General features: G+C 45.4%; 1 protein-coding gene across 1 annotated transcript in view; it reads left to right on the top strand.

Annotated features, from left to right (window-relative positions):
- Positions 1 to 26,030, top strand: part of CASTOR2 (cytosolic arginine sensor for mTORC1 subunit 2) — a 123,296-nt gene that overhangs the window by 63,291 nt on the left and 33,975 nt on the right. The window contains exon 2 of the mRNA XM_064468338.1: positions 3,001 to 3,071. Coding sequence (XP_064324408.1) covers positions 3,001 to 3,071 — 71 coding nt within the window. The remainder of the gene's footprint in view (positions 1 to 3,000; positions 3,072 to 26,030) is intronic.

Here is a 26,030-nt window from a genome sequence, read left to right as displayed (position 1 = left end):
CTAAAAATACTGTCTTCTCGCATACGTGCTTTCCGCACATACTTACAGAAATACTGTTTGCCTGATGTCTCAAAATTATTAAAGGGCAATTCTTTTCTTTTCTTGGCTTTGATGTGATAATAGAAGATGCTGTTGGCATTCAGCTTATCGAGAACTGATGTAAGAGGGAAGAGAAACGATTGGAATAACTTGAACGGAAGAGCATGTGTAGTATAGTGCGGGAGAGAGACAACATTGAGTTCTTTCTGTCATTGATGATTCAAGACACAGTTTTTGAGTTGCACTCACAGTGGAAGCAGATCTTTACATATCTATGCTGAGGGACAGGTTTTAGGGTGAGGGCTTGAGTTTTGACAGCATGCGATGGTAAGAAAATTTTCCATGCCGTACTTTACCACGCAATATTTGCAATTCCAATTTCTCATTTTTAGTTTTTCCCTGGGAAAAAAAAATGCATCATTAGCTTGAACAAAGTGAATGTATACCACAAGAACTGCTGGTCTTCTCTGTGCTGGTGAAAAGACTTTGCTTTTAAATTCAGATGGCTCTATGCTGCTGACCTTTCACAGAATTGCAGTGAGGTGGGGATTGAGCTTTGAGCTCAATGAGCTGGTATATGAAGATGTGTGGTTTTGACATGCATTCTGAGCCAGCAATTTTGGGATTTCATCTCTACATATCCCTTAAATATCATCACTTTTAGATGTGTGCTAAGAAAACGGCATCTGTCACAATCATGCTTTTTCTGCTGTGGTCCATGTGTGCACACATGTATTACTGTTCTGGAACAAAATCTCTCCATAAATGCTATTGCTGATCAGGAAATATATTTTTTTTTAGTTATTGTTTCCTCCTTTAGGACCACTAGCTTCTTGCTAGTAAGCATGTAGGTGGCTCGGTGGGTAACAGTAGCAAAGAATTTTATTTCAGTGATTTCTCCAGAGAATTCACCCACAAAGTAATAAATACTTACACCTCCTGGGAGCCACCTGGAGTAGCATCTCAGAAGTCCTTTTTACCCAGCTTGGATCACCCATCGCACGGGTAGCATCCTTGTGCATTTAAGAAGTGAGAGTAAAAAATTGGGGCTGCTACTGTTTTCTGCTTCTCTTGGCACTATTCCTGGAGAGAGCCGAGTTAGTAAATGTGGCTGTCACAGTAGCTATTACCAATGACACAAAATAATTAGGTTGTGGTTTCTGTTGTGGTGGGGCCACTTCAGTATTTTGAAGTGATAGGTCTGCGCTAGGAGGGAGAGTGTCATGCGTGATTGTCGTGACGGATGCTTCAAGGAAAACAGGCCGAGTCTCTAAAGGCGGGTTATCTGATACTTTCCATTTACATGAAATCCTGTTGGTTACATGGCAGATCACTAATAGAGCTGCATGTTGCTTCTTCTAGTTTTCCTGATGAGGTGAGGGGGAGGATGGCAGCAGCCATCTCTTTTTTTTTCTCCCTGTTGTTTTTGGAGGGGACAGCTGCCGCCTTTGTTCTTTTCAGTCAGTCGAAATCCTCACGCCAGATTTTAGTCTGATTCTCTAATTGAGTGAATGCTTCCATTTTTTGATGTCTTGAGCCACCAGTGTGGGGTTCCTGGCTTTCAGAAGTCCTGAAGACTTTGGGACACAGACGCTCAGCAGTGCTGAGAAGCCCTGGTAGGCCCTGGTTGCTCAGTACTGCTGAACTGTGCCCCATGCAGGGATTATACTGCGAAGACACTGTGAAATCTGTGGGCCTTAAGAACCAGCTTTCTTTTTCCAGTATTTAAAATATTTTCTGTAGGTTGCATCAGACAAATCTGATAGTGTTACGGCGTAAGTGTGAAATCCTGCTCTTTGGTCCTTAAAGACACGGGCTTTTCCCGTTGCACCCAATTTAGCATCAAGAGGGAAAAAACTTGTTTTGTAGCTTGGGTGGCAAACGCAGCCCGCGTGCTCCTGGAGGGGCCACGAGCCCTGCGCTGGTGCTCTCAACAAGTGCGTGCTCTTCTGAAGGTGAACGTGAGCTTGCAAAATGTGCAAACCTTCCTGCCATTGCTGGGGGCCAACTGGAGAGAAGCTGGAGAAAGTTTTGGGTTTTTTTAGTAGCTGTTGCTGTACGTATGTTGGTGTGCCAGGGAAAAAAGCTTTTCCAGCTATATGTGGTGTTAAACCTTAAGGCTGAGGCTTTTTTTTGTTTGTGTCTCTACAGTGGAAGAATCCCACGTCACATTTATTTTGTATCTCCTGTGAGAGGTGACATTGCCCTCAGTGCTGAATGGGACGGAGAGGCTGTGGCGCACATGGCCTGCGGTGTCGAAAGATGAGCACAGAGCAGAACAGAGGCAGTGGGAGACTGCGGGGGGGAGCACGACCTTGTGTTCGTGTGCTGGATGGCCCCTGCCACTTGTCTCTTCACCTGGAGCAACCCGGGGAAGAGAGGCATCTACTGAGGGGAGAGGCAAGGACCAGCAAAGGGAACTGGCATGCTGTCTGCTGGTAGGAAAAGCCTCTGAAGCAGTAAGAAGACATACTGGGGCTCGGTTGAGAGATTAGATGTCAAACCTTGACAAGGCAAGAAGCTTCACTGGGTAAATAAGGAAGATGGGAGCATGCATGAACTGTGGGAAGGCTTTTGGAGGGCGCTGGAGTGATCAGCTGGGGAGCAAAGCCTTTCGCTCTGTGTCAGTGCAATAAAGCAGGTCCTGGGCTGTGACAGGATGCCTTAAGGGACATGGTAATTAAGAAAAGTAACTAAGAACTAAGTCATAAAAATAATAAGTGTTTTACCAGCTCCATTGTGCTTAGGCAGGCAGCAAGGAATGTGGGTCACACAGTGTGAGTGGCTGAGCCAGGAATAAAATCCAGGTCTGTTAATGCCTCAGGCCTCTCCGTACACACCAGACTGTGACTCTTTCCCCCGGCACAGCTCGGGTGGGAAGGGACCTCCGTTTTAGATGGAAGACCAGGCTCCGCTCAGTCCAGCAGCTAATCATGTTCTCCTGCTGTTTGCCTTTGCCAGGTGCAAGTTCTTCAGCCTCACAGAAACCCCAGAGGACTACACCATCATTGTGGATGAAGAGGGCTTCCTAGGTAAGTGTTGGCTTGTGCCGCTTCGGTATCCAACCTGGAGGTGGGGGTGGAGGAGGAAAACATGTCATCTCTCACTGAGATTATAAACCAAAGCGTTTGTAAAACAGGTCTGTTTGTCAGTGCTAGTAGTACAGCTACGAGAGGTGCTTTGATCACTTAAGCATACTGTCTCAGCTGCTGTGCTGTACAAGGCGTTTCACACATGGAATATGAATATATTTTAATGCCGGGAGAAGAGCATGCACAAGTCTTAAAGAAAACTTAAGCGCATTTAAGAAAGAAAAACCATCTGAGTATCATTGTATTAAAATGACCTGGCCTTTGCCCCCAAACCTCCACAAGCACACCACATCTTGCATCTCCCGCTTGTTCATCCAACCTCTCTCTTTCAAAGGAGCACTTGAAGGTGAGTAGTTTGTATCATCCCCACAAACATCACAATGCTGTGGAGCTGTGTATCAGCTCCTTCGGCTCATCGCTGAAAGCTGTGATTTATCCCCCTTTCTTACTCCCAGCTCTCTCTGTATTAAACGTGCCGTCTTTGCCCATGGTGGCTGAGGGTCCCTCTCTGCCTGTGTCAAAGGTGGAGTCAGATAAGGTGGTTGCCATGTGCTTGGGAGCTGCAGGCACTTGGCGTTGGGCGAGTGCTGATGGAGAGAATGGTTTGGCTTTGTGGATGGAAATAGTTTGTAATAACATTTATCATGTGGGGAGGTTTTGTTTGTAGCAGTGTATTGAGGTGGTGGAATGAGGAAGTATTGTGGAGCTATTATTATCTTTGTTCAATCACTGCTTTCTGTGGTTGGAATTAAAAGTCTACACATTTTACCGGTTTGGAGAAAATTCATTAAAATACAAAAAAAGAGGATTTCATTCCTGAACAGGAATTAACTGTCGAGTGGCTACTTGTGACACTGTAATATTCAATGGGTTTGTAATATCCAAACCATAAGGAGAAAATTAGAAACTATACCATCTTTATTTAGTATGGAGTAAAAGTTTTATAATCGGTAGCATTGCTGAATTATTCCCTTTCTGTTTCAGGAGTACTCATAAACACATAATAGAATAAATTATTACAATTTGGAACACTACAATAGTGGCTAAACGTTTTCATAAAATAATCAGTACGTTGAGAATAGGTGAATGGATCTTTACAGCTATTGCTGTTTTTAACTTGGGAGTTGTGGGGTTTGATTGAAAGTGTATGTCACGTGTTCTGCTTTTGCTCCCAAAAGAGGACTTGACATACAATTCTGCTGCCAGAATGTCCCTTGCTGCATTTTCTTCAGGGAGCATATGTGCGAAAATTTTATTACTGCTATTGGTAGTACCTTCTTTTATTATTATTGGTGGTAGCTGGGGGAAATCAATTCAAATTCGGTTTTGCCATAATAGCAGCATGCAAAGCTTCCCTCTAAGAGCTTAATTTTAAGAGAGAAGTCACCAAAGAAGGAGAAAAGTTGGGTTTTTTTTTTTCCAAGGGCCACAGCACATGGCAGAGCAAGAAATGCAGAGATTCCCATTGTCAGGAGGGAGTCTGTGTTGCTGAACCGTGCTGCCCCTGCAGATGCGCCATGGTAGGGACACGCTCATCTCCAGCATCACATCTGTGTCCGTGATACCCGTGGCACTCATTTCTCTGCCCAGCTGGCACAAGGCAGATTCCTCAGCTCAGTCGCTGGTGGCAGGTCTGGATTGCAGCCACCCCCGTACAGCCGCTAGCAGCCACACTGCTGTTTACCTCTGGAGATTATTCCGGCTTGATACAAAGGTAAGCTCAAGCAGTGGTTTTGCTCACCAGTAACGGGGTCGTGTTGCACTGTGTACACCACTGGTTGTACTTGGAGCAAATCCCAGGCCTAGCCAGACCAGTGTCCTTGAAAAGCTGCATGTCCCACTGGTGCCTTGGGTTATCTCTGCGAAGCAGACAGAGCTGCTGCACTTCAAAGCAGCAGCCCTCTCTGCTTGGACCTTTCTGACTTTATTACCTTGGCTCTCATGCACACATAAATTTACTGCTGATAGTTACAGCACCCATGTAGCTTCCGTTAAGCAATGGTTTTGGCAGCATGTCACATCCCTTTTTCTCAAATACACCACATGCAGTTGGGGTGTTAAAGCAGGGCTTTGCAGGAGAAAAGATCACCTTCCAGGCAACGCAGGGGAAGGAAGGAGCATGCTAAGGCCATCCTTCGCTATGGCATGGCGTGGAAGCCAGGTGCAAAACCCAGCACGGGTAGTAGTGTCAGGAACTGGCAGCTTCATCACTTTTTCTTTGTTCTTTGCCAGTAAGTTCTGATCTGCTGGCAAGACTTGTATGCTCTGCATCCCGCTAACTCGCCTAACACAGCCCCCGTGCCCTTTGGGTTTGTGCCCAGCCCATGCTCTTCCTTCTGAATTGTCACCACCTCAGGGTTAGCCCTGACTGCAATCTCCGCTGTTGCTCCATCCCTGTTCCTCATTTTCATATGCTGTAAGTTTTTCATGGTCTGGAGGAATTCAGGATCTGCCCTCTAGGATGCCTTGTCACAGTGAAAGCCTCTGCTTCACTCCCTGCTTCCCCCTCACAGTCTGGCTATAAATGTCTCAGGAGAAGGAGTCTCACTTGGCCTTTGTACAGAGTGTAATCGGCCCATAGACTTGAACAGGATCAAAATCTGGAAGAATTGCAGCATCCTACCTTCTTGCAAAACACCGCCAATCACGTCCGCCTCAAGTGGATCAGCTGCTTCTTGACCTGACTAGCCAAGTGCCAGGTTCAGCTCAAGAATTACAGGGTAAATTTTCACCCTTGGTGAGCAGATTAGGTAGCAAACCCAGCAGCAGTAAGTGACGCTGCTTTTTCCTCTCCAGGTAACTTCTGTTCTTCCAGTGCTTAACAAACTAGATGTAGGTCTCTGAAGGGCAGGCTTGTCTGTGTGGAAAATTAGGACCTTTCTTTCTCAGGCACCTATATGAATTTTTGCTGCAGCAGCAGTGAGAAGATTGTCCTGTTAGCTGGCATCTCTCAAGTTAGCCAGGCCCCTTCTCCTGCATATCACAAACAGCACTGAAGGGCAAAGAATAGGCTGGAGAAATACTGGCACTTTCAGCAATCCTTGAGGTTAACATTTCAAACATACTGACATGCAGTAACCATTCTTAACTGTTTTGTCAAAAAATAATCCTCGGGCTTGTTTCCCTGAGAGTCGCAAGTGAGTCAGGCTGGTAAAGAAGTCATTATTTCTTCTCCCCAGAAAACATCTGCAGTGCAAAGCCATAACCTGCTTAAGCATCCATCGTGCTGGAAGGGAACGGCTACAGCCTAATTCTTTACTTTAATCCCCCAGCGGTGAGGTGGGGATTATATCTGCACAGAACCTTGTTTGTTCCAGTGGCCGTTTCTTGGGCTTTGGCCCGTTAATGAGGAAGAATTTTATTCAGCAAATAACACAGGGGGACAGTGCACAGAAAGCTCTTTTCCTGGCTGATACTGAGATGAATTACCAGAAGGAGTTTGGCCGTGGGCCCTCCTGTGTGAAGACGAGTGTCTCAGCTACTGGGGTGCTTGGACAGCCATGTAAAATCCATGCATTTATCACCTGCTGTGCAGCTGGCACAAGGCAGAAGAGTCGAGCGGCCGCTGCTCCCTGAAATGTAGCAATATTTGAGTTTGGTTTGCTTTTCCCCCAAGGCTTGGCTGAAAGCAGGAGCTGCCTGTGTGTAGTGCAGATATGCCATTGCCCCTGCGCTCTCTGCGTAGTCTTTCCTTTTTCAAAGGCCAGCAAGGACAGACTCCCTCCATCTCTGGGCAGCTGCACCAGCAAAGCTTTAGCCTGTGGTCTCACTGGTCCCAGTAGTCTCTGTTCATCAAAGGCTTTGGGTTTCTCACAGTGGAAGGAAAGCACATGCCAGGACACCTGGCGATAGCCATGCTCTCAGAAACCCTGTTTCTGTGCACCAGGAAGCAGTTACCGACATTGCAGTCCTGTCCTGGAGATGCCATCTGAATAAAACAATGGGGTTTGGGGGTAGCAACATTCTTCCAGTGACACTCCCAACAGCTGTCACACCGCAGCTTCTGTACCATATGTCCAGACAGAGTTTTATTGGAGGTAAAGGGCCAGTTTGGGTGTTTGGTTTGTTTTAATTGCCCCATTTCTGCTTCTGGTTTCTCCAGCTGGTTTGTCTGCCATCATATTTGCCCTTTTTTTCTCTTGGAAGTCCACAACAGAGCGATAGCTCTGCTTGGGTAGCTTTCAATGAAACCCCATCCATCTAGCCCCCCATTTTACACAGCACAGCACAGTGTGAAATGAAGAACACTCTACCTCAACCACATTTATTCTCTAAGCCTAATGAAGTAAAAGCCCATCCAGTGTCCTCTATATAAGTTGGTCCAGTTGCATGGAGGTGAGAGACGGCTGCAGTTTACCCTCAGGTATTTCTTTGTTTCAGTATCTGTTGCATCCACTTGAAAGAAGGCCAAACTCTGTGATAAGGACCCTCCCTGAATCGCCACCACTGGGACCCGGCGATGTGCTATTGTTCCTATGGCGAGATAGTCTCTTTGCACCTAGAAGGCAACAAGTTCTACTTTTTGAGTTTATGCCCTATTTATGATGAAAAGAGGAGTCTCCCTTTTTGAGACCTCTTACAGGGCAGTGGATGGAGTTTGGGAGGCTTCTTTCTCCCTTGGGGGACAACCCCTAGCCTGTTGCTACCCTGACATAGCCTCCTCTGTGATCTTGGCAGCTGTTGAGTTGCTCCATAAACATCTGCATAAATGGGGTCTGTGACAGTCTGTCATCCAGGTGAAGCTGTCCTGAAGATGGAAGATCGTAGAGCAACGAGCTGCTACAGTTTCCAAGGCGAGATCACTGCCTTCCCAGCCTTGGCGGTAATCGGTGTCCCTTGCGTGCAATCTTCCTCTGTAGGCAGTGAACTTAAAATGTTATCAGAGAAGCGGAAAAGAAATCAAATGCTAGGGTCAAGGGAGGAGTGAATCCTTGTGATTTCCAAGTTGGTAAACATGCATATTCTAGTTTCAGGGGAATTGGGGGTGGGGAAGGGGAACACATCACCTTCCCATACTCTGGTCTTCTCTCTCCTAGATCTGGCAAGCCCATTTCATGTAGGCCACTGCAGTTAGCAGACCTTAGGTCCTGACTGGTCTCTTCTGGACTGGAACTAGAGAGGAAGAGCAGTTTGATTTCAGTACTGAAGCAGAAACATCTCCTCCTTCGGTGCAGATCCTCTGTGGGAACATAGAGCAAGCCTCTCAGTCTCCCCACACTGAGGTTCATCTGCAAGATGGAGGTGACAGTCCTTCCTTTAACCTTCTTTGGCTGCCCAGTATGACGAGTAACTCCTCTAAGGCCAGAAATTTATGCATTTACACAGTTTCCAGAATGAGGAGGCTCGTAATCTGAGTTCATACCTCACAGTAAATTGCCTAGTACATTAAGATAATGGAATGACTTGAAAAATCTCAACTAGTTAGAGTAGCAGAGAGATTTTGTCCAAATTCATAAATGGTGACCTCATTCTAATAAAAAGAAAGGATAAAAAGAAAAAAAAAGCTCTCCTGCTGGCAGTGCTTTGTTTTGATAGCCATCATCCTCAGACAACCTGTTCTCTATCTGACCTTGGATTCAGGACCATCATATGCTTTAGTACCACATTGAGCCCCTTTTTCAATAACATCAAAATGGTAAATTGCTTTCCGTGTCCTCTCTCTCATCTTGTATATAAAATGGGCCAGAAATCATCTTATAAATAAGTGCAAGCACAGAACCCATCTAGCTGGGAGCAATCTGTAACTTTATTTAAAGATACAGAGGGAAGCAAGCAAATAGATGCATCTGTTCTTTTTGGCTATTTCTTCTATAACTATTTCTCCTTTAATTTTTTTATTGCCCGGTGACTAGGCCTTTGTATCTCAGGCACGGTGGCTTAATTTGCTTGCTGACATTTATAGCGCTGAATTCCTTCCCCTGGACTGCCAGGAGAGCCTGCTGGTTGCTAGGCAGAAGATGTTTTTCTCTATTAAACACGTGCACAGTCGCTCTCTTTTGGATCTCTGTATTGGCCAGACTACACTGTGTCTGTGGTTTTCAGGGTTTTTAAGTAATGTGGTATTAATGACTTAAATTCAAATTAAAAACATGGGGATTTGAGTACTGACTCAACAGAAGTATGTGCTTGGTTGGGAGGGTTTTTCCTTCAAAGCATATACGCTGGTACAGATCGATAGGCATGTTGAGGGGCTGCGATTACATGGGATTTCTGCCCTCTCCCGAGAGGCAGCAGGGCTTGGTAGTTAAAGCTTTCAGGGAAGGGTGAGAAATATGTGCTGTTCCACGGTCTGGCTTGTGTCACCTGGGGAAAGGGGCACTTTCGCTACTCCTTAGAGCTCATATGGGAGTGGGTTTGCAAATCTTGATGGCACATACTGTTCCTTATGGTTGTAACCTGCCACATAAAGTCTTTTGGTCCAGTTTCTCTCCTTGCTCCTATTTAAAGAAATAATGCATAAATAATACATATTTTTCACTGTTTTCTCCAGTAGATGGGTGTGTATCTATATCTGTGTTTGTTTTGCAGCCTGTGGAGAGAAAGCCCAGACATCTCTTCCTGAACCACTTGACTAGCCATGATTTCCTCCTATAAATTTATTACATCTTGGCTGCTTCCTAGCACTTTCCGAAGTCTGAGACAGATGAGCAGATAGATACTATGGCTCACTCTTATCAACCCGCTCTCATAAACGCAGAACCTAAAAAAGCTTTTCTGGCTGAAATGATGGAATGATTCACTGAAATTTTAGGTTGGTCTGTAAAAGCAAGATGCAGCTTAACAGAGAAGTAGCATCCCTGCTTATTTGTTTCACTAGACAGCATTTGACCACCTATGTGCTGTTCCACTGAGGCATCTGGGTTTGTTTGGAATTTTATTTAGGCAGGACTTAGGGGGATTTGTTGGCTTTCATTGTTCGCCTATATCTGGAGCTATCCGCAGTCTGCCAGGGTGGCAAGTGCTGCACCCCAAGGTGAGGAAGGGACAAGGCTGAATATACTCTGTAAGACTTTTTGAAACATTTGTATGTTGTAAATGCTGGTAGGACTGAAATCTGTAATCTTACTCTGCTTTTTATGTGAACTCTGTATGGAGCACCCCGTGAGAGATGAGGAGGTGCTGTTACCCCGCAGTCACGGGTCGAGGACTGAAGCACGGGGATTGCTGAGGGATCAGTGATACAGCAGAGAAATGAACCTTTTTACCAAGGCTGAAAGTGTTCAACCCTCAGTTCCCAAACTTTGCTAGTTGTGAACCTACTATAACTTTCAAGCCATACTTTTCTCAAGTTCATGACCTGACTAGGAAGTGGATTTCCTCGACCTTGGCATCTCATATATGCTGTGACCTTAGTCTAGAAATGGTGAGAATACAGTAACCTTCTGAAAAAACAGTCTCATCACCTGCAAACAGAGAAAACGTTTCTTTTGTGGCAATCCCTTGCAAAATGCCAGCACGCGGCACTCCCCAGGGCTGGTCTCTGAGCGGATTTGCCATATTTTCTCTTTGGTGCAGGGGATGGAGGTGCCCATGCCTCAGGTTTCCCAAGGATCAACAGTCATTCATCAACACGAGAAAACTTCTGTCCCTGGCAGGCTTGAAGGATCCTCTTGCTCAAGTGACCTGGGAGGGAAAGCCAAACAAGCCTCCGTCTTGTCTGTACCTAGGCAGAGGCTCTCAGGCAGAGGTGGCAAGTTTTTGTGCCCCCAAACTTCACCAACTTTGATCACCACACCAGGAGAAAATAGTCTTTTCCAGCTTTCTGCCAGCCTTGGTACAAAGTCTGCAGAGCTAATGATGGATCAAGGGTAGCTCTCATAATCCCAATGCAATGTGTTTAGTTGTTTGGGGTTTACTAGAATCAGTTCAATTCCTTGTGTCTAACTCTGGAAAGGCAGAGCAATGCATGTGTTTGACTCCAAACTAACAGTTCTCTTTTGAGGGGAATGAGTGGAGGCTTGATACTTTGAGCTAACTCTTGTGCAATTAAAACAAAGAGGGGATGTTCTTTCCTTTGTGTGCAGTATTAAGCTGATGGTGACACGCTGGCCAACCGTCGTCTTCAGGCTTTTGGCCTGACAGTCACAGAAAGTCTCTCTGGGCTTTGTGGAAGGGCTGCCTGTTGGGCAGGTGAGCCTTTCTCGAGTGAGCAGGTTTGCTGCTACAATCGCAAGGTGAAGGGACAGGGAGTCGGAGAAGCGTGATAAAGTTCCCAGGTCTGCTGCAGGCTTCTCTGACCTTGGGTGAGTCTCTCATTGTGTCTCAGTTTCCTCATCTGAAAAATATGGATAATCCTATTAAATCACCTCATAACAGGCCGTATAAAGATTAATTAGTAAACATGTGGAAATGCTTTGGTAATGTAACAGGCAACAGCCATGATAAATAATAATTGAGGTAGCTTCTGTCCCACAGGATTCACTTTTACAATGGGTGCGCTTGCAGACCTACTGAATGAATCATCTCTACAGCGGAACAGATTGGAGATTATGGTGGAAAAAAAAAAAACCCTTTTATGAAAAAAGTTGCATAATCATTTTAAAATCTCGTATCTTAGTATTTAATCTTGCACAGGATTAAGTCTCACAACCTCAAGGTTACAGTCATACAACAGTTAGGAAATTAGTGGCTCCATCTTCAAGTCTTGTTTGAAATGTAATTATTTGCTCTGCTCTGTCAGCCTGGTGAAATATTTTGAAAATCACTTTTCAGACAATAAGAAGAAGAAAAAAGGATTCCTTATGTTCTTTTGTTTGAAAATTCAGAAAGACTTGGCAATGTGAGTCCAACTGCATTGGTTTCTTTTTTTTTATCTTCTTTAGTTTCTGTGTTTTTCGTTTTTCAGTGAAACACACTGTCTGTGTCCCCTTGCCGACAGTAACCTGAGCCGTCAGCCTTGCCTTCGCTGCTCAGCCGGGCTAGGTCCTCCCCACCCCCCGGCTTGCAGATTCTGCGAGCAAAGCCTTTGCCAAGAGTTTTTGAAACACAGGGCAAGTTTTGTCAGGAAGTGGGAAATCTGCTGACTTCTGCAGTTCCTGTCACCCGATTACCAGAGACAAAATCCTCAATTCTTTCAGGCTGTGGAGCCCATTCGCTCGTGAAGCGTGAGGAGAGGCTGGCATGAGCAACGCTTTCCTCGCTGGGAGCAAAAAGCCATGGTCAGCCGGTTGGGAAGGACCCAGCTCTTGATCATGGCACAGAGAGGGCGTCAAAGTCAGTGCACTCAGGAGGCAAACCTGTGCTAGAAGGACAGATACACCCATATCAATGCTCTGAGCACATCTTGAGCCAAACTTTTAATCTTCCTTTGCTTATCACTAAAGAAAAAAAGCCAATTTCTGCTCCCTTCTTCCTTCTCACAAGCAAACACCAGCTTCTGGAGCTTGGATCTGGTTTTGATTTTCCACGTTTGCTCATTATTAGTGGTGCGTTATCCCATGAAGAGGAAGGAAGAGAGCAGCCTGATTTCCTGAGAGCAGACTGGAGCCTAACCTGGATTTGTCTTCCTAACTCAGCTCTCCAGTGAGAGTGAACATAGTGATTATTTTTGGAATCTGCCTTACCGTGTTCCACGTTTTTAGCCAAACATAATAATGATGCTTTGTTTTTGGAGTGTATTCATACTTCCTGTCTGATGAGACCCCTGTGAGGTAAGAGGTTTTTTTTTTCTCCCACATATGAGGAAACTGATAAAAAGGCGACAGAGTGGCTTGTTTCGAGTCACATACACACTTTGTGGGACAGATCAGTTTTTGCCTTAACTACAAGCCCCGATTGCCATCGACTTGTCTGCGCTTCAGAATCGGACTTTATTTACCACTGTATTTCAGAGACTTGCGTACCTGTGCTAAGACAGTACTGTAAAACCACAGTTTTCTAGTGCTCCTCCCACCAGCCTGTAGTGAGTCACTTATCCCTCTGTGCGCGTAGCCAGGTGGGAAGCGTGCTATCGCATTATAACAACTTCCACATTATGACTTGACTTTCTTGTGCAATGCCATTTATTGCTAAATCTGTGTCTGGCCTGGCAAGAACTTGCCTCCTTGCTTTTAGACTCAGAGTGTTGCTATTAGTCTGGAGGTTTTTGTTTCTCACAGCAGAAATCACAAGTAGGAAGCTAAGAAAGGAGGCCGCCATAAACATTTTCTGAACGGACGTTTTTGTGCATTTCACATGACTGCGCCAATCTCATTGGAAATGCACTCCTTTTTGTTTAATTTTTAAAAAGTCACTGTAGAAGTATAACCAGCTTAGTTTTAGATTGCTGTCAAAGTTTAAAAATTACAAGGACTGCAAGAGGAGAAGTAATTGATTGAAAATGAGATGAAAGCAGGGGTTTCTATATAAGCATTTGCTTTTATCAGTCCTTGATTGCTCTCTTAGTGGACACTTGTACTGAAGGTCTTTCCTCAGGAGGTGCTGATTATTTAAGTGGGGAGAAGGCAGTGCCTGGGCATACACATGTATTTGCAAGTTCCCGGTCTCTAAAGGACTACCACATCAGCCACTCAAGAAGGACCAGTATCGTGTTGTCCTATGGCTTGATAGAAAAGGGTAGTTGCATGCCCTAGTTAGATGTTCAGTCCTTTGGAAAGCAGAGGAGCTACTTGTCACAGTCAGGATTTCAGAGCTGGGCTATGTGTTTGTACAGCTTCATTTAATTCCAAGTTACCCTTGGGTTATTTAATTTCCTGACAGCTGCAAAAACAGTGTTCTCGGATAACAATGGCCTCTAATTAGGCAATGTGCCTAAAATGGTAGAATGTTTTATTTGACCATGGCACTAATATTTTATATGCAGCTTACACATGAGAAAGTCGAGCGAGTTGCATTTCCAGCTTCCCTTGGCAGAGATGTGTCTATCTTGTGATACTCAGTGCATAATGCTAAAGGCATGCCCGCTCTTCTGCCCCTGTGGTTAAAACGCTTCTCATCTTTTTGGACTGTGTCATCAGTAAATCTGTCTTTTAGCTGTAACCACCTTCCAGAAATATGTTTTATCAGCACAGCAAGACTAACAGGACTTGCACAGCTGAGGCTGCAGCACTTCTTAGAGACACGCAGGCAGCAGGAAAGCCTATGAGGGGTACCTGTAGTTGAGGGTTGTAGCTTCTCGGGGTTTATATTACACTGCGGAGTTGCCCATATGTTGCTTTTATGGCTCATGCGCTTAGTACACAGGCAGTGACAGAAATAAACATACAAGTCAACTGTTCTTCCAAATCATTTATTCAATTTGGAAAGGGTGTTAGCATCAGGTTATGTTCATTAGATCCCGACTCATGATTTGTGCTTATGGAAGCTTTATGCATTGGGCTGTACAAATTGATGATTTCTGAATTCCCTCCTGTGACAGAGGAAGTGGTTGTTTGGGAGTGCTTCCCCTCTTTTAATTCCCTTCAGGTCTTGAATCTAAAAGAAAATAGATTATTTTCTTCTTTTTTCACTGTTTTACTCCCTATTTTAATTCCTTCCCAGAGCTCACAATTCTGACAATTCCTATACCAAGGCCTTATCATCGCAGAGCTTTAAGCTCTTTTTCTAAGGTCCTGTTTAGATAATCATGATGCAAAATTGCAGTTCTGATATATCGGATACCTACTTAAAAGTCTTGCAACCTTCGTTAGATGTTTGCTATCTGCAGTCCAGGGCAGCTGAGCAGTCTTTACGTGCCCTGTACCACTGACCAGAGGGCTCTTTTGAAGGTTTCTGATATGGATTCTGTATATCCATTTGCTTTTAGGTGACTGACATCCTGCTCAGACACCGTAATACGATGTAAGAGAGATTACTGCGTCAACTGCAGCGTATAATAGCAGTGAAAACTTATTGTCTGCATTGATCTGGACTTACCCAGTTCTGTGGAGGTGCTGATCTGTTTGAAAAAACTGGGGATGTCAGCTCAGATTGGCTTGTGGCTACATGAGCGGTGCCCGTGGGTTGTCCTCGGTAAGATCTGCAAGGGTAGGAGATGAACAACAAAGTTCGTATTCTTCCTTCCCCACTGCAGTTTCCCACCAGTCAACAACTGAGGGATTCCTAAATTACAGGCTGAATCGACATTGCAGTATTTAATAGCTATCAATATACCAATCCACCGCAAATTTGTCTAAACCCCTTTTGAAGCCTCTTCATTCTTTGTCTCCGTGATACCCTCCGCCAGCGCATGCAGCAGTGTGTGCGCTGTAGGAATTCATACTGCAGCTCAGATCCTTTAAACCCGCTCCTGGATAATTTCATCGGGTTTCAGGTAGTGTTTGTTTACTCTGTAGCATAATGATGCCTGTTGTCTTACTCACAGTTCTCCTCCCAAGACTTCTTAAAGATCTTTGAACATTGTCTTGATGTTTCTCAAAGACCTACCTACAGCGTCTCCACGACTCTTAGGCAGGGGGAAGAAGAGAGCCTTGATAAAAATGTTAATTAACATAGGTCCTGCCAGGGGCCCCTCTTGGTTCATCCCACAAAATTCCTTCCATTGAGAACTGACTGTTTATTGGTGTTTTTCTTAAAAGCCCGTCAGAGGATGTTCACTTTCATCCCATGGTACTAGGGAAGTAGGGAGAAAGTTCGTAAGACAAATTCTACCTTTTGATAAGCTGTTCCACAATGTATCTTCCCTTAAAATCCCATCTTGGAAAATTATATTATATGGTACACTTTTTTTTCTAACAGGAGAAAATCAATTTCATTTTTCTCTTGGTAGAGAAGAATAAAATTCTAAAATATGAACAATTCATTCCCAGAATACAAACGGAAAGAATTGCAATATATTTGGGTTCATACCTCTCTCTCTTTTCCCCCCTCCCCCCAAAAAGAAAACACCCAAAAAACCCCAAACACCACCAGCTCAATTTGAACCACACAATTTTTTTAATCCTAACTCCTGACTGTAGGAATCTAGTTTTAGGTGTAAGATGTGATTTACAGTGGTTAACTTCATTCAGAGCAGCATAAAAACTCAAGTTCTTTCCCATTTTCTTCCACAATCCCTCTCGAAGCTCTCTGCGTACTGTCTAGGCGAAAAGCGGTAAACGTGTCCCCAGTTTTGCTTCGCATGTGTGGTGGTCATTTTCTTCCAGGTTGGTTCTTTCTGGGATTTCCATCGCCATGTTCTACCAAAACATTCTCGTGTTTATTTTGCAATATCCTTCTTCAGTTCCCTACTTCCACATCTATTGAATTTTTGAAGTTGGAATGAACCATATCTCCACAGTCATGGTTTGCATTTATTTTGAGTTGGTTTTGGAGTATATGAAATTGAAGGGTTTCATAAGACATGAGAGGTGGCTTCTCAAGGGCCGGAGGTGCCAGGAGCCCCGGGCGCGTGGCTGCCGTGCCCTTGGAGGGTTCCCAACAACCTGATTTCTTTCTCTTTCTGTCTTGCACATTGTTGAGCAGATTGTAAGCACTAAGTAAGTGGTAATCTCTGGAGTCCTGCTGAAGAAACTGTGTATGCGAGGTATTTAGTTGTTTTTCTTTTCTGCTTCTTCGGGCTTGGGTAAGATGTTTGTTTACTGAAACACTCCGAGCTGAACTTGGGTGATTAAGAGTTGCCAATTTATCTATACAATGCCTGTGTGTATGTGTGTGTATATACCTCTATTTGTATATGTATATATTTATTCAGGGATGTAGAAGGGGATTAAGTGACAGCATTTTCAGTTGTTCTTTTTCAGAAACTTGTCCTTAAGCTCTAGCTTAAAGCTGAAAAATATATTGGATTTTCAAGCTTTACTATATCTAGTGAGAGCATCTGTCAGGACTCAGTGGTCCAGGACCAAATCAAGGTTTCTTTAGCTGGTGAATTAAATAGGCAGCTCACACAGAGGAGCTGGATGGCAGGTGGTGTCCTGGTCTCCGAGTACTGCTGTCACACAGCTGAAATCCTCAGCGATACCAGGTTTTAGGTTTGGTGAATTAGGTTTGGGTTTCAGTTTTTTTGGTTTTTGTTTTAAGAGGGTAAAATTGAGCCACTGGAGATGTGGGATGAGGATTTATGTGGGTCATCGTGTGGATGAGCCTCTGGTGGATGTCTGTTCCGGCATTTCAACTAGTGAACAAAAAATAAAACAGCCTCTTGAACAAGCTCTCTCTGCTTGCAGCGGAGAGGAGTGCCTGCTCCGATGGATGTTTACCATGTCCCTTCATGCTCTAAACAGAGAAGAGATAATTTTCCCCCCAGACAAATTCATTTTTAGAATTTGTATAAACAAATTCTTGACCTAGATGAATACTCCAGCATGCCACAATGTGCCTGGTGTTATTGGCTTGTATGTACCTTTACAAGGAAATGTATTTATGTGTCCAAGAATCAAGGACAATCCATGCCAGCTTCTCAGATTGCCTCCCAGTTGGATGAAAGGAAACCACAAACTGAAACCAGTTTGCTTTCAAAAGTACAACCTATGTCTCATAAACATGAAGTTCAAAGGAACTTTGACTACACTTCACCAACCCCAAAGAAAAACACTCTCGAGAACAGGAGGTTTAATAGCAGTGCTCTTTGTGGTGCAATGGCTGCACCTTTAAGGCATATGCACCTGCTTAATTTTAAGCATATTAAGCATAATATTCTTCCACTGGGACTTAGAGGGCCACGCACGTGATGAATGTGGCTTAAATATCCAAAAGATCAGGACCCCTTCATGTACCGCCCCGGAGAAGTGTGTGACTTTGGGGGAAGGGAAGGCAGTTGGAGGGAGCCGGGCTCGCTACGGTGGGGAGGGCGGGCATCGGCAGAGGTTTTATTCACATAAAAGCCTTGTTATGTGGATGTATCTGACTTGGGTTATGTGACAAAGGGAGTTGATGGTCTGTTGGCAGTGCAAAACGCTGGATTTTGAGCAGGGCTCTGTAGTGAAGCAGGCAAGGTGCGTGCCGGAGCTCTAATGGGCTCCACAGTATTGCAGGCTGTGTTTGTTACCGATTCTCAGACCTTCCCCGGCTGCTTTAAAAATTCTCCACAGTTGAAAAGTTTCTGGAGGGAAATTTGGTATGAAAAAAAAGAGCCTATTTTATAGAGATTCCTGTGGTTGGGTTTGGTATGTTTTTGATGGGTTGTTCTAGGTGGGACACTTCTGTTGTCAGTTTTGATTAGTTGGGCTACTGACGTAGGGTGCAGCCTGCTCCCTTGTTTGAAAATGGAAAGATGATGCTTAAAAAGCACTTGGTGGAAAATTGGGAAAAGTATTAGATACTGCTTTTCGTCTGCTGCTTTTCATGCTTTTGAATTTTTCTGGTGGTTTTCTTTTTTCCTTTCCCCTCCAGTGAGCTCGAGGCAGCTGGGCTGTGGTCCATGACCAGGTCTCCTAGCCTCTGCTACCACATAAATAATGATAGTAATGTGGTCCAGGAAGCAAAAAACCAAGAGACTCTTGTGTGTTTGGCAAGTAGTTTTTTCCAAGCAGCCATTGCAGCTAGAAGGTTCTAGGTGGCAAGAAAGTTTTTTTTAAAAAGCGCAGAAAGTACTTATTTCCAAGGTGAGCAGAAGGCAAAGAGGCTTAACATGAACAATTTTCCCTATAGCAAAGGGCTGCCTTAACGAACCGCATGTTAGTAAGTGGACAGAGTCTCTGTTGCTGGGAAGTGGCAATACATATAATTTCTACAGTGTGTAGATGTGCAATATTCTATTGCTTTTCTCCAGCTTCTTTCTTCAATTCTTTAACAATTTGGCTACCAAGAGGGACTCATGGATTAGAGAGTAAGATTGATTTGGCCTTTTTCCATTGAGGCAAGTGAGGCAAGGCAGCCCCTTGTCAATACAAGCCTAATTTGACCTGATCTTCTCTGGTTTGGTGAAGTGGCAGAACAAGAGCTGGAGCCGATGGTGCACGTTGGGTGGGTGGCTGGCGTGACTACTGAAAACGCATACTGCTTAGTGGGGTAGGGAGCACTTGATAAAGAGAAGGCCCTTGTACTCAGAAATGCCAGAGAGAAATTGTGTGGAAAATTCTTTCAACTAATGGTCTGAAAAATATTCTGCAAAGGCTATTTTCTACCCTTACTTCTAATTACATCTTAAACATTAATAGCCTGAGCAACTGGAGAATCACACACACTAATGTCACAGTTCACTTGGAGCAATTTGTTTTGTAAGATAATGAACTGTGTCAGCAAAAGTTTAAAACTTGGTATAGGTGGGGCTGAGAGTACAGCCTTCTGTTAACTTTACCCAGTGTTTCCCATTAAAATGCCCTAGGCCTTTGCCTGATTCTCTGCTAGGTTTGGTAACCTGGGGTGAGATTCTCTACGCCAGGAGACCCGACTTCTTCATTTTTTTTCCTTTTAATTTTATTTTATTTAAGCAATTCTCAGGGGCAGCTTCGAAGGAAATACTGCAAAATATTGACCTCTTTTTCTTTGAAGAGCTGTAGTCCTCTCGTGCTTTGACAGGGGAGGTGTCTTTGCCTTCCTTATTAAAAGCATTCAGCCCAGGTGTAGGTTTGTTGCGCTCCAGAGTTTTTTAGCCAAAGTGTCATCGAGTCTGTTGTGGTTTTTCTCAGCCCGTAGCGCAGCTCCTGCTGGCAGAGCGTGCTGTACACCCAGCTCGCGGGTAAGGCGTGAGAAAAGCCAGCTTTGGAAGAACTGCCTCGGTGCTGCAGTGGGGAGCGGGGACCCCTGGGGGGGTGCAGGAGCAAGGGAGGTTTCTGGCCCTGCTGTTGCCAACATAATGCAGAGGAAGAATGAGAATCAAGGTGTGAATAGTGAGTCTGAGACCGGAGGGGAGAAATCTGAGAGCAGCAGTGATGGAGATGAGGGCAGGTTGGTGGGTGGGGAGATGGACCTAGGTGTTGGGTAGGGCACAGGACCAGTAGGGAGGACAAGAGGAGACAAAAACGAATAAAGCCGGATGAATGAACAAGGAGGATGGGAGGAGACGATAAGGATCACATGCTGTTGGTGAGGGTGACTGGGTGGGGAGGTGGGAGGAGGGAGGAGAGGAAATGGGAACAGGCTGGTGGGTGTTGGCTTCGTGGATGAGCAGAAATTGGCCACCGAGAGCACCTTCTCCTCCCACTGCCCATGAGGGCACCCATGGTGGCAGGTACCTGTCCCACTCACCAGGAAAGTGTGTCTTTCATTCCACACCAGCTCCGGGCAGTGGAAAATGCCAGCTACAATTGCAGTGCATACGGCAGCAGGTCTGAATGGGCTGGCTCTGAAACAAGAGCATGTGCAGAACATGATGAAGCTCTGATGCAACTGCAGTTTTTCAGCAGTTTTCAGTGCCCGAGCTAGTAGTTGTGCTGGTTTTGGTTTAGCCGGTACTAAAAGTGCCTGGGGTTATTAGAAAGGCTGATGCCAAAACTCAGCTTCCTGTGATAACTTACCTCCTCTTGCGTCTGCTTCATGATGCAGGCATTCAGTAGCGTCATTACAAGCTACTGCTTTGAGATCCATTACCTGAGTGCCCAAAGCTGCACTGGGGTGGCATCTGGCTCGGGTGGTAAATGCGGCTGGGGGCTGCAGACAGCTGCATCCTTCCCGCTGCTGGGAGCTGGAGACTAAGTAAAGCAAATGGCAGGAAAAGATAGATTGGTTTCATGGTAAATAGGATTGTGTCCCTGTCTGTGACAACCTCAGCTTGGCAGCCTCCTACCCTCAGACCACTCAGTATTGCACCACTTTAAACAACATTTTTATGTGTAAGATGAAATCCTCAGTAACTGTGCTGGAGTGGTTGGTGTAAAGCAGGCTCCAGGGTGATGGCTTGTGAGAAGTTGTTCGCAAGGAGCCACTGTTCCAGCTCCAGGTGCTAAATGGGTGTTTAGCCTCCACTGAGATCCATGGGACTCAGGCACATGCATTAGTGCTTTACTTGATTTGCAGTGTTGTTGCAGGGGACTGACCGGGGCTGTGGGCCATGATCCTTGACCATTGATGAATGTATTGTTTTCCAAGCATAGGTAATAGCCCTCAAATTCCAAGCCATCATGGGATCTGGAGTAAGTTGTCCTTATGGAGAAACTCTGCAGATAATGTCTGGCTATATTGAGAAGAACGATCACCCTTGTCATTAAGGGCACATGCATAGGGAAGTTATAAAAGGTTAATACATGATAAATCGTTGATTAATTCGAGTCCAGCAGGCCAAGAGATTGCTCTTAGCTGTTTGAAAGGCTATCTGTTCCACACATGGGGGAGATGGGGCTGCAATAACCCACCATTGCTCTCTTTCATCTGAAGGATCAGTTGGGAGTCCTGGGAGTGGAGAGTCATCTCCGACTGTGACTGGTTCAGAAGAAGTCCAGATTTGTTTACCCTAAGGAAGAGGTCATGCGAGTCCAACACAGACACAACCGCTTTGTTCTGCAGGATGCTTTGCTTCTATGCTTTCTTTCATACCATGCTGTCCCATGGTGTTTCACAACAACAGCAGGGCACAGTAGAGCTGAAAAAGTTAGCTGTCCTTTTATTTTTAGGACCCAAGCTTGGTAGGTCCAATTCTTCCAATTTCTAATCCTTAGAAACTAGAGTTTAGCTGTGTCAGGGCAGCACTTTGGAAATGGAGTTGGGGAAGATAGGCTGAAGGCAAGATCCGAAGCTGAAGAGCGTGCTGAGCAGTGAAGCTGCTGGTGGCTGTGTGCCTGTCTCCCCGCAGACTGACCGGCTCAGGAGGGGAGGGTAAAGCTGTGGAGCAGCGTTTTGGCCTGCATCACTTTGTAAGGCTCCTTCTCTGCAACATCCATGTTCTCTCTCAATCGGTTCTTTCAGAACTTGTGTTCATATGAAGATGCGTGTTTTATTTCTTTGCTCAAGAGCTTGTGCGGAGCTTCTGCTAAGCCCTGTCATGGGACTTGCTTTTGCTTTTGATTCCCTGCAAGGCACAGAGAAGTTCTGCTTCACACTTCTCAGATTATGTCTGCAAAAACGAATTTAAACTATTCTTGTCTATACTTACCTTCTTTACCCTCCTAACGTTTCTCACGCTGTGAGAACAGCCAGAATGCATTTTTGCTTACATCCATTGTCTCGCTGTATTAGGTTGAAATGTAAACTCGTGAGGGCAAGAAACATCTTTTTGAAACAAGTGCAGGGCCCTTCAAAGTACTGCTGCCTGTGATGCATTTGTTGCAAGTAAAGTGATCGGTAAAAACTTACATTAAAAACCTACACGGTACAAGCACTTAAACCAAAACTGCATGTTAAATCAAATCCCTCCCAGCTGGCGAGGCACGCTGAAGATACCGACGTCTGCTTTTTTGCTTGCTCTGGTTTTTTTTTTTTAATTAGCAGCTCACCTTCCTACGCAGGGTTTCCCTTTGCCCCAGCTGTTGTGTCCTGCAGGGCTAGCAGGTAGAAGCCAAGCCGCAGTGGTGCTTCCTGCTCAGGAATCTGCCCTCATAGCCACCCTTGGCGTCTGTACCTTGTTTTGCTTGGGGATCTCCAGAAGGTACGAAAGTGACTGTGAATTTGAACCCTCACTGTCGCTTTCAGAGAGGGAAGCGGTGGCTCTGACCGGAACGGAACAGTGAGCTTGCTGACTGCTTCCAGCCGAGCAGCGGTTTGCTTCCCGCGGCTGGATTCAGGCACTGCTGTGGGATAATGCTGGGCAGCCTGCTCGCCCAGGGCCCCTGTGCTGACCACCGCTCTGCAAGTCTTGGGCACCCTTTCAGTTACTATTGCTTTGGCAGAGTTTAGATTAGCACTGTTTACCCATGGTCCGCATGAAGGAAAAATCTGAAAACCTTTAACTGGCATTATTTTGCAAACTCTTACGTTTTTTTCCTTTTAAACATTTGCTTTTCTGCTGATGAGGATTTGCAGTAACGCAAGTAGCTCTTGCTGCATTTCAGGAGAGAATAAACGCTCTGTGGAAGAAGTTCTTTTTTTATAAGCTTTTTTCTCCCTAATTTGAATGGAAAGCAGTATTTTACTAATCTTTTAAAACTGTCAGCTTAATTCTGTGTTTGTTACCAGTGTAACCTCTTTTGTCTCTGTAGCGTTCTGGGCTATCTGCAACCTGAGAGAAGTTGGTAGGTATTTTGCTCGGCCCAAGTCAACAGGGGCCACTAGCTTGACGAAACGCCAGCTCTCCTGACCCAGCCCAGGCAGGTTTCAGCATACCTGGAGGTGCAGGGGATGGTAATGCAGTCTGAGGGATGATCCTTCTAGTAGTTTGTGTCATGGGCTGTGGCAATACATTTAATCAATAGGCTATTAAAGAGGCAGCAAGCTCTCTATTGCTGGGTGGTTTCAAATAATGCATTAAGTAGAATTAGGAATGATCTAGGGCTAACTGGCCCTGTCATAGACTGGCTGTGTTACGTCTGAAGATCTTTCAACCCTGGGGTTTTTTATTGTCTCCATGGTGTATATGACAGATGTACACAACTCTCATCACCAAACAGGGTCAGAGTTGCACTGCATACTACGTAAATGTAGGAAGAGGTGGTCTATGCCCTGCAGATTAAGTTGTAGAAGTTAGGCAGGAATTAGGAGCAGGGCATATTGTCCCAGTCATAGGGAGAACTGAGATCCAGAGAGATGCTCTGCAAGAGAATCTGGGGGGGGGACTGGTCCCAGCCCCCAGAGCTGGTATTCTGTGCCCCAAATGGCCTCCTCTTTGCTGGAGCTAGTTTAAAAATACATGTCAGTGAAACAGAGCTTGCAGGCCTCTTTGGCTGCATGCCCATAGCTAATCACTAGACATTTCACAGTGAAGTCTTTCAGAGTGTCTATTTGATTAATGGTTCATTTTTTGCAGATCTGAGGCTTTTTATTTTATTCTTAAATTTATTACATATCACTTATATGAGTTAAATATGTTTTAATTCCATCTTAAATACAGTGGAACAATCTTTACAGTGAAGTTGGCTCTTTCTACCCAGTGGCAGCACGTTTGCAGAGGCTCGCACTTGAACGTGCAGCTGGTTAGTTAGGATTCTTCAGAGTCCCGTTGCATGCACTGCCCCAGAAGTCTTGTAAGAAACCAAGGAGCTCTGAAACACCATCGAACTGAACCTCAGGGCATTATGCCTCAAGGTTATGAGGGATAACTGCTGCTTTCACAGGAGAGAGGTTTGATATGTCAGGCTGATGCAAAGGCACGTGCAGAGAGGCTGGGTGAAAATGGGAATGCATGTTTGGGTCCCCTGAGATGTGGAGATCAAGTGGGGCAAGGGAAGGAGTGAGCTACTTGCCTGTGTCACCTCCTGGGCACTGGTCTGGTAGGGTAAGTGATTTGGACTCAGATGTGAGCACACACCTGTGGCAGAGCTGCGGTAAAATCCAGGAGTACCCCCTGCAGCGTTTGCTGCTCTCTCTCCTGCCAGGCTGCTTGTAGTGTCCCAAGCAGATCACAGCAGTGCCACTTCAGGCTTTGCCCCAGCCTGGTCCTTCAGCGCAGGAGGTGTGTATGGAGCCCTCTTCTAGCAGCTCTTCCCCCTCCCTGCTGGCTGCGGCTAATGGGGAGTTGGACAAAGGAAGCTCCTGACGGAGGAGGGCTGTGCTCTTCTGTCCTCATAAAGTTCAGCTGGTTTTCTTTGGCCAAATTTTGAGTATGTCAGAGTGAAACCTGATTTTCATGAGTTCACATAGTCTGTACGCGGCTCCTTTCCTTTTAAGTTAAACATCCTTTTCTTCCCCCCCACCGGCAAGTCCCCGCAGCAGGAAGACCCCCAAGCGCGCTCCCATTGTGGCCGCGCTGTTTGCGGACCGGCTGTTTGCTGCTGACTCAAACAGAAGTGCTGCAACAGCAACTGCAATCGTCTGTTTGATAAACAGTTCCTGACCGTATGTTCAGCTGTTGATTCCTGAGGATGTCTTCCCCCCCCCTCCATTTGCATACGTGCATGAACCAGCTACCAAATAAATATGTACAGCCGTGTAGAAGGGTTCATTAACAAGGGATTTAGCAGTTGTGCCATGTTTGCCTTCAGAGCTTTGATCTTGAGAAGGGCACTCGATGGCAGAAACAACACTGCGTCTGAACCCGTATCAAATGCCTTTATCCTGAGCACCTGGCACTGGAGGCTCGGCAGGGCAGGGTAGCTTTGAAATGAATTAGGAGTGTTTCTCCTGAGAACCATGAACGTTTGTCTCAGTTAAGCTTGTTTTTGCTGTTTCCCAGCGCTGCAAGCGATAGGTTATTGTAAAATCCTTTAATGGCTTGTATAGAGGAGAAAACCATGACAAATGCAAGTAAACTCACTGCTTTTGCTTGTTTTGACACTTGTTTCTCTAACATTTCCAGTCCTGAATGACAAATGGCTGTATTCTTTGTGGTTAGCGTGGCCCAGTTGCAGAGCGCTGCAGAGCAGGGGTCTCACGCATCCATATCTTCACAGCTCAAACAAATTCTCAGCTTTTCCAGCAAATTACTTTTTTCTCAGCTTAATGAAGGTCATAATAGCTAGGTGTCAGAAGCCCACAAAACAGAACAAGGCAGTATTCCCCACGTAATAATACACCTTCGTAGCTTTGATATGTTTTTGTAAGCTATTCCTTCTCCCCCCCAAGTGCATTACTTTAGCCCAAACCAAGCACTGTCATGCCAGCTAACTCATTTTTATCCCTTCTGCTCCCTCTCTGTCCTGCTTTCTTGGGGTTTATTTTGTTCATGTTTACATGACCGGCCCTGCCAGGCTGTCCTCCTGCACGGGGCTGCAATCGCTGCCCTCAGAGCCGCTCCCAGGAGTGGGGTCTGCTGTGTGCCGTAGAGCTTTTAAAGCCCAAAAGCCTCTCTCTGGATTGACTTAGTGCTCTCCGAGCAGCTGCATTTGTAATTTTTCCTTCTCCGCTCTCTCAGGGTTGTGTCTGTTCCCTGTGTGGCACCTAGCGATGCACTCAGGACGATGCCTTCCCATCTAGGTAGCCCAGGGTTTGGTTTATTTATAAATCTAGTGTGAGTCAGGGGAGCATCGGTGGCATTACCGGGTTTGGAGAGGTGGG

The sequence above is a fragment of the Phalacrocorax carbo genome, chromosome 17, assembly GCF_963921805.1.
Source record: "Phalacrocorax carbo chromosome 17, bPhaCar2.1, whole genome shotgun sequence".
Classification (NCBI taxonomy): Eukaryota; Metazoa; Chordata; class Aves; order Suliformes; family Phalacrocoracidae; genus Phalacrocorax; species Phalacrocorax carbo.
This window is presented reverse-complemented; position numbering and strand designations above follow the sequence as displayed.